The sequence below is a fragment of the Rhinopithecus bieti genome, unplaced genomic scaffold (genome assembly GCF_001698545.2).
Source record: "Rhinopithecus bieti isolate Rb0 unplaced genomic scaffold, ASM169854v2 scaffold_2572, whole genome shotgun sequence".
Classification (NCBI taxonomy): Eukaryota; Metazoa; Chordata; class Mammalia; order Primates; family Cercopithecidae; genus Rhinopithecus; species Rhinopithecus bieti.
This window is the reverse complement of record NW_016804595.1, coordinates 1,180,457-1,189,440: the sequence shown is the minus strand read 5'-3', so window position 1 is coordinate 1,189,440 and position 8,984 is coordinate 1,180,457. Positions and strand designations below refer to the sequence as shown.

At 39.3% G+C, this 8,984-nt stretch overlaps 1 protein-coding gene across 2 annotated transcripts in view; it reads left to right on the top strand.

The window, feature by feature from the left end:
* Nucleotides 1-8,984, top strand: part of ANKRD44 (ankyrin repeat domain 44) — a 207,021-nt gene that overhangs the window by 77,602 nt on the left and 120,435 nt on the right. For both annotated transcript variants that reach the window (XM_017869304.1, XM_017869305.1), the window contains exon 8: nt 4,928-5,006. In XM_017869304.1, coding sequence (XP_017724793.1) covers nt 4,928-5,006 — 79 coding nt within the window. The remainder of the gene's footprint in view (nt 1-4,927; nt 5,007-8,984) is intronic.

Sequence of the window (8,984 nt, the reverse complement as noted above, 5' to 3'; positions counted from 1 at the left end):
TTTTTGAGATGGAATCTCGCTCTGTTGCCCAGGCTGGAGTGCATCTCAGCTCACTGCAAACTCTGCCTCCTAGGTTCACTACAGTCTCCTGCCTCAGCCTCCCGAGTAGCTGGGGCTACAGGTGCCCGCCACCACGCCCGGCTAATTTTTTGTGTTTTTTAGTAGAGACGGGGTTTCACCATGTTAGCCAGGATGGTCTCGATCTCCTGACCTCATGATCCACCTGCCTCAGCCTCCCAAAATGCTGGGATTACAGGTGTGAGCCACCACGCCTGGCCTCCTGAAATATATTTTAAATGATAACAAAAGCATATATGGACAATAATTATCTTTCTTTCTTTGAGATGAAATCTTGCTGTGTAGCTCAGGCTGGAGTGCAGTGGCATGATCTCAGCTCACTGGTATCTCTGCCTCCCGGCTTGAAGAAATTCACCTGCCTCAGCCTCTCAAGTAGCTGGGACTACAAGCGCTTGCCACCGCACCTGGCTAATTTTTGTATTTTTAGTAGAGATGGTGTTTCGCCATATTGTCCAGGCTGTTCTTGAACTCTTGGCCTCAGGTGATCTGCCCACCTTGGCCTCCCAAAGTGCTGGGATTCCAGGTGTGAGCCACTGTGCCTGGCCAGTTATCTATATTTTTATAGTTTTAAACTGACTTGTAAAATGAAAGCAACGACTACAAGAAAAAACTTTTACCAGCTCAGACCCTCTATTCCACCCTTCCTGATAGTTTTCACTCTTCCCTTTCTCCACCCAATTTTTGGCATATTTGAGACTGGTAAACCTGGAGGCTCTAACACTTTTTAAGAATGGTTTGGTGACTCTTGGCTGGGAAGGATGTGGATTGATGGAATGTTTGTCCAGATCTCTGCAGTCTCAGAATCTGTCTGAGCCTCTGTTGAGGCTTTTAGGCAGACCACCATGGGCAGCTCTGATACGGATACGTGCACATTGAATTGCTCTGAGGTATCTGTGGGAACGAGGTGGCTGCTTGTCTCCAAAGCTACCATCAAGTCATACAATGAACTGATCTCAACTGGACACTTCTAAATTCAGGCCATAGTTAACTGTTTGTTGAGTCCCTAGATGATCACAATAACTAGCTTTCTTTTATCATTTTTCCTGATTATAAGAGTAGTACATGCTCACTGTAAACTAAAATTAAGTCATGAAAGAGATTCCCTGTGGTCCCCACCAATGTGTCTCTTCAGCCCTATCCCAAGAATTTTGTTGGCAGTTTGGTGACACTTTGGATTTTCTATGTATTTAAGAAAATATGTAAAGATATTTAATTATTACTTTACAAAAGTGATCATACTTTATTATTTGGACAATACATTTTAAAAATAAGGCCAGATGCGATGGCTCACACTTGTAATCCCAGCACTTTGGGAGACTGAGGCAGGCAGATCGCTTGAGGTCAGCATTCAAGAGCAGCCTGACCAACATGGCGAAACCCCATCTCCACTAAAAATACAAAAATTAGCTGAGCGTGATGGCATGCGCTTGTAATCCCAGCTACTCGGGAGGATGAGGCCGGAGAATCACTTGAACTGGGGAGGCAGAGGTTGCAGTGGGCCAAGATCGTGCCACTGAACTCCAGCCTGGGCAGCAAGAGCGAGAGTCTGGCTGAAAAAAAAACCCAAAATAACAACAACAAAAAACCTCACTGTAACACAGAAACAAAGATTTGAAGAAAGATCAGTATTTCTATTCAAGTTCCCATTTAGATTTCTCTGTCCCAGTCAGTTAAAAGGGATTCCCTTTTGTAAACAGCTATTAAGTTGCAAACCCCTAAATGGGTAAATTTATCCGCAGCAAATTGATTTTCAAACAAAATTCTACACACAGAAGTCTTGAGAGTAGAGGGACCTATCCAAAATCCTGTGTGTACTAATTGGAGTTTTTGAAACAATTGTCCCCTTCACAAAGCACACACATTTTGGTAATCATTTCACTTTGTAGCAAATATTCTTATACTCTAGCCCTGCGTTTTGCCAGTACACCTGGCTAGAAAAAAGCATTGTTTGCTGAAAACAAATGTTGGGGAGTTATTAGTTATAATGGCCAATAGTAGGATTCATTGGAATGATCTGATGAGATCATATAGATCTGATGAGGACTTTATGGACGGTCTTATTACAAGGAACAATGTCCTGGCCTGGAAGGTGATGCTCTTTCCCCGGATCTGAGAAGACTCTCAATGGCTTCTTTCTGGCACAGTGCTCGAGTATACTGCTGATGGGAATGCTAATGGGTACAGCCTTTCTCAAAAGCTTGTTGCCAGTATGTATCAAGGGTCTCCATACTTTTAGTCCAGTAGTCCTACTTTTAAAAATGTTGCTGGCTGGGCGTGGTGGCTCATGCCTATAATTCCAGCACTTTGGGAGGCTGAGGCAGGTAGATCTCTTGCGGTCGGGAGTTCGAAACCAGCCTGGCCAACATGGCAAAACCACATCTGTACTAAAAATACAAAACTTAGCCGGGCATGGTGGCAGGTACCTGTAATCCCAGCTACTCGGGAGGCTGAGGCAGGAGAATCGTTTGAACCTGGGTAGGGGAAGTTGCAGTGAGCCAAGACTGCATCACTGCACTTCAGCCTGGCAGACAAAGCGAGACTTCATCTCAGGGAAAAAAAAAAAGTTACTAAAGGAAATCATCTGAAATGTAAAGACTATTTGTAAATATGTTCATTCTTGTGTTTTCTTAATAGCAAAATTTGGGTATGGCCTCAATGCCTATTAATTGGGGACTTGCTAAGTAAGTTCTCTAGATACTGATATTATGTAGTCATTTACAATTATATTAATGAAAAAAATTAATGACATGGAAAAGCTTGTAATGTAACATTAAAGGAGAACATAGAATTAAAAAACTCTTTCTACACCAGGAACTCAACCATGGGAAAATTCTACACACACATGCGCACGTACACACAACTGGAAGGAAATATTCCAAAATACTAGTACTGACTATCTTGGATAATCAGTGAATTTATAGATGACTTCTGTTTTCCTCTTTATATTTCTATTTTACTGCATCTTCTAAATTTTCTACAATAAGAAAATACTTTCTCAATCAGAAATAAGGTACTTAAAACAAATGTATCACCTCTTTCTAGATTGATTGAAGCCATTCATATATTTCTATTTCACAGGGTTTTATATTACTTATCCTAGCATATATGGATGTGTGTATATGGTTTAGATATCAGTATTGTGTGTATGTTTATGGACATACACACAAACTTAGAAAAATGAGCAAAAGTCATGAAAAATAGTTTACAGAAAAAGATAAACAAATGGTCCTTCTATAATTATGAAAAGATGTTCAACTTCCCTCATATAAGAGAACTTCCCTCATAATAAGAGAAATGCAAATGAAAGCTGCAGAGAGATTCCAGCTCTCACCCATTAGACAGCAGATATTCAAAAGCTTGACAAGGCTATAAGGAAAAGTGCCTCTCATACTGTGCTGGTTAGAGTGCAAAATTGCACAGTGCCTACAGAGAGAAATCTGGCAAAAATCTAACAAAACCACATATTAATTTTCCCTTTGACCTAGATATCTCCCTTCTGAAACTTTACCTTGAAGATACATCTAACAAATATGAAGCAACATACGTATGAGATTATTCACTGCAGCATTCCAGATAATAGCAAAATGTTATTTACAACCTAAATGCTTATCCATAGGAGATGAATGTACTAAACTAATACGACTGTGCAATGGAAAACAATAAAACTGTACAAAAATCAGGAAGATCTCCAAGAAGTCATCTTTAGAAGTGAGTTATAGGATATACTGTTAAGTAGGGGGGAAATTCTTTTTTTTTTTTTTTTGCAAAGAGAAGCACAGAAGCATAAACTAAAACTAATGAAAATGATTACTATAGGATGTGTATGAGGATGAAGAGGAAGGGATAAGAATGAGTAAGCCTTTTCAAAAATATTTTGACTTTTGAAATGTAAATATTTTACATATTATTAAAATATGTAATAATATTTTATTATTAAAATAAAATAAAACCCAGTAAAAAAATTTGAAAGCAAACAGAATCAAATGAACCTAATTTATATTGATAATATAAGCACACAGTAAAAAATGCAGATAAATTTTGAACAAAGTACTCCCTACATATGTTAAAAATTATTGTGGAAAAGTCTGTTGGGAAATCAGATATCTACACAGTCTCAAAGTATCACCCCAAAGATTGCTGGTTAATTACAAAGGGGAAAAGACATTTTTGCAGTAAATGTACTGGCAGACACCACCTTAACCAATAAAAAAAAAATCAAGCCTTTTTTTTATTGTGGTAAAATATATATGACATAAAATTTACCATTTTAACCATTTTTAAGTGTACAGTTCAGTGGTATCCAGTGCATTCCCGCTGTTGTACAACCATCACCGCCATCCATTTTCAGAACTCTTTCTTTTCCCAAACTGAAAGTTGGTACCCATTGCAAGTAGTCAAACTTTGCATCGCCTGGTAATGGAGTAACTGTGTGTGTGCTAAGAAAATGCAGTGGGAAGCACGCATCTGCTCTGGGCNAATAAAGGTTTCGGATGACTGTTTTTCTAAGCTTTTAAAAAATGTGATGTTATGCAATAACTTGACAGGTCATGTGCATTTTATCTTTTCCTTTCAAAATTATCTTTGCCTCTTTTAATTGTTAATCATACTTTTATTTTATTTTATCTTTTTTTAGAAGAATGTCATTCTAGCACCCAGGTTAGAGTGCAGTGGTAAAATCCCAGCTCACTGCAGCCTCATGTTGATCATACTAAATAAATAAATAAATAAATAAATAAATAAATAAATGTTTTCAGGGCATTATTAGCAGTGTCCATAGGGGTGTTTCAGATTGGTGTCACTGGCTCATGAGCACCTCCATTGTTTTCTCTCCCTCTTTTTTTTTTTTTAGAGTAAAGATGGCAAAAGTCCACTGCACATGACAGCTGTCCATGGAAGGTTCACACGGTCACAGACCCTCATTCAGAATGGTAAGAGAGATGCTTCAGTAGTGTCATTATTTCAGTAGCTTCTTGTTGTGAATTTGGCTATCAGTTACCTGCATATGAAAGTCAATGCCCTGAATTTTAGTAAGCATGCAATTACACAATTCTTTGATGTACTTTGCTAAAAACTGTTCATCAGGCATGTCATCAATATCTACCTTAATAGTAAAAACATAAAGCCACAGTGTCACAATCAATTTGGAGTCAGGCACAGAGCATGAGCTTGGAAATTGGAAATGATACATTTATATAGACTCAAGATCCTGTGCTTCTCACTCTGAAACTAATAAAGGTAAGTAGCATTCATTTTCTAGCAACAAATCTGAATTATTTTTAAATTTTGGAGTTCACTATAGTTTCCTAAGTTAAAACTTATTAAGCTAGTTGGGCAAAAGTAGGAAAAATGAGATAACTCAGAGGAAAAGCAGGTAAGGATGTGATATAAAGGATCATAAAATCACAGGCTTAGGCGGGGCGTGGTGGCTCATGCTTGTAATCCCATGCACTTTGGGAGACCAAGGTGGGCAGATCACCTGAGGTCAGGAGTCCAAGACCAGCCTGGCCAACATGGTAAAACCCTGTCTTTACTAAAAATACAAAAATTAGTCAGGAGTGATGGCAGGTGCCTATAATCCCAGCTACTCAGGAGGCTGAGGCAGGAGAATCGCTTGAACTCGGGAGGAGGAGGTTGCAGTGAGCCGAGATTGTGCCATTGCACTCTAGCCTGGATGACAGCGTGAGACTTTGTCTTTAAAAAAAAAAAAAAATCACAGGTTTGACAGAGACCTGGGAAAGTCACATAATATAGTAATATAGTAATTTTCCGGACTCACAACAAAAGGTATACTTGAACCATCAGGTTGTCACTGAAGTCAAAGTACTAGGGAGTACCAGTTTGCATCCTGCTTCATGTTAATAACAGGGGGTCATGGCCAGCAGCATCTGTGAGTGGGTTGACTTTGATAACACAACTTCTGTTAGCAAATCTTAGAGACGATTTAAAAAAAACAACAACCAGGTTTAGTTCAGAGTTTAAGCTGACATTCCAGGTCAATCCAGCAGTTCCTATTTTTAGTTGACCCAAACTTCTACTTCTCAAAATTCTGATATTAGTCAATTTCCTTGGACCTGTATTTTTCTTGTCTATAAGACTTTCGGATCACATACACTTGAATTACTAGTGGCACTGAGTTATGTCTTAGGCACGCAATACTTAAAACAAAGAAGTCATTTGACATTTGGATGGAAGTCCAGCCAGTGGAATTATGCTTAGGAAGCAAAGTATCTGCAGCAAAGCAAGGGAAATTTGTAAGCATTCCAGTGAAGCTGTAGGGGAAAAGAAATCCTAACAAATTTCCAGTGAGCCAAGGAAGGTAAAACAGAAATTAACTATGCAATACCCACTATTCCTAATTTGAAATATGTGCTATGCCTTTGACATTCATTTTATTGAAAAGGCCACCGTGTTTTATTTTGCTGGGGGGAGTGACCCTAGTCTCTTTTGAGCACGTCTCTTATGCCACTGTATTTCTCAACTGTTTTTCAGAAATAATGTCCACCCCCCTTTAAAAACAAACAAAACTTTTAGAAACAAACAAAACTTAAACAGCTTGGTTCCCTTTTAGAGCAACTTCAAGCTCCAGAGACAAGGTTGGAGGGAAAACAACTTATCTCCTTCTAAGCACTGCCTTCCCCGCAGGTTCATCCCTGTGTGTCAGGCTGTGCTGGTCATCTCCATGACGCATCTCCCCTCTGTCCTGCTGGCATGCTTACAACAGTCCCAGGGGACTGCTGGCAGCTTTGACCTCTCCAAGAGCCATGTGGGCTGGAAGACTTCCATGTCCTGCCTTGCTAGACGTTTTTTTTTTTTTTTTTTTTTTTTTTAAAGACACTGTCTCACTCTATTGCTCAGGCTGGAGTGAAATGGGGTGATCTTGGCTCACTGCAACATCTGCCTCTCGGGTTCAAGCGATTCTTGTGCCTCAGCCTCCTGAGTAGCTGGGACTACAGGTGTGCCACCATGCCCAGCTAATTGTTGTACTTTTAGTAGAGATGGGGTTTCACCATGTTGGCCAGGCTGGTCTCGAACTCCTGACCTCAAGTGATCTGCCCACCTTGGCCTCCCAAAATGCTGGGATAACAGGTGTGGGCCACCACACCCTGCCGTTGCTAGACTTTTGAGTTGGGGGAGACCTAAAAGAGACCCTGTCTCTTATCCTCTGTGTTCAGGAGATCTTTGTTTCAGAACCTCCCTCATTCCTGGTTGTCCTGGCATCTTGCTTATGGATTGGGTAGGGTCCAGCAGCCTGAATTGGTAAGGATATAGTGGCTATAATATATAGCCTATTATATATAATGATAAAGCTAAGTGGTAATGATAAAGCCAAGTGTTCACAGTGTGCCAGGCACTTGGCTAAACACCCCTTATAAAGCCTTTCAACCACCCTATGAGAAAGAGGTACTATTATTATCTCCATTTCAAAGATGAGGGAACTGAGGCAGAGAGGTTGTCACTTGTGTCTGGATAAATGGCCAGTATGTTGTGGAATAGGGATCTGAACACAGGCAGTCTGACATCAGAGACTGAACTCTTAACCACCACTCTTATAAACATGACCTCCAGAAACCAATGGTGTTTTAAAAAAATTCCTTTTAAAATTGAATTCTGTTTACTCTGAGAGTCACTTATATTTGAAATAGAGTTTTCCCTGTAAAAGGATGCTTTGGTATTCTCTTCTCTCAACTGACATTTTTTTTTTTTTGCATTCATAACACATGTGAGAACTGTGAATTCTTCCATTTGACATTTTTTTAAATGCCCTTGGGGAGAAGAAAAGGAAGTTCTTTTTTTACCTCCTGTTCGTTGGCTTCCTTCTGGGAAGAATCCTGGGCTATTGCTGGGACCCTCCCTCTCCAGAAGCTCATGCCCCTAGGGCCTGATGTCAGTCCCCCCAGAGTGGGACATCACCCAACAGGAGCTGCTCTGTCCTTCAGGACCACATGGGCACAGCATTTGGCTCCTTGAAGCGACTAAACGTGCTACTGAGGAATGTTTTTTGTATTTATTTGTTTTGTTAAATTGCATTGGTGTTTGGACTTTGAATAGCTTTCTCTGCTTCCCTGACTGCTCTCCAGTCAGGATTACTAGTTTTCATAACTTTGTTTTTCCAGAATCATCCAGCTTTGGTAAGATAATAATGAAAAAAACAAACAAAAAAAAAAACCCACTCTATTTTAGTTAGTAAAGACTAACTCTGCTATCCAATCACATTGTTTGTTGTCTGAAGCTGTGTTGTCACAGTGAGAGAGGGAAAGGAACTGAGTGAAGACACCATGTGGTGTCCGGAGGCATTTGACCTCACCATTTGCCCTAGGCACCCCCTTCAGATGTAGTCCAGCAGGTTACACAAGTTCAAAAATGATGTTTTCTTCACAGAAGCTTTAAAATAAATAGAGTTTGAAAAGGAAGAGTCAAAGTTCTAGGTTAGGATGAGTCAGTGTGAGATTTTTGACCCTTTGGCTCACAATACTTCCAAGGCAACTTAATAAGCTGACCATTCTTGTTTGTGCAGTGAAAAACTAATTTCAGTTGAATGCTTAGAGGATGCTAATTAATTATCCTTTCTGATGTTCTCTGCATACTTCTAAACTGGCAAATGTTTATTTTCCTCACTGGTTGTCAATGATCAATCACCAATATTTAACTTGCAAACTTCAAATGACAAAGAGTAAAGATATTTCATTTGCATTTCAAGGAAGTTTTAAAAATTTTCAAATGAAAATGAAAAGGTTTGTAGAGTGATTGTAAGATAGAAATGCACTTATGTAGAGGTGCTGTTTAAATAGAGAACATGTTTTCAGATAACAAATAGAGAGTCTCTCTTTTATTTTTCCACTAAGTTATGATGTTCTACTAATATATATATATATATTCTTTTTTTTTTTTTTTTTTTTTTTTTTTTT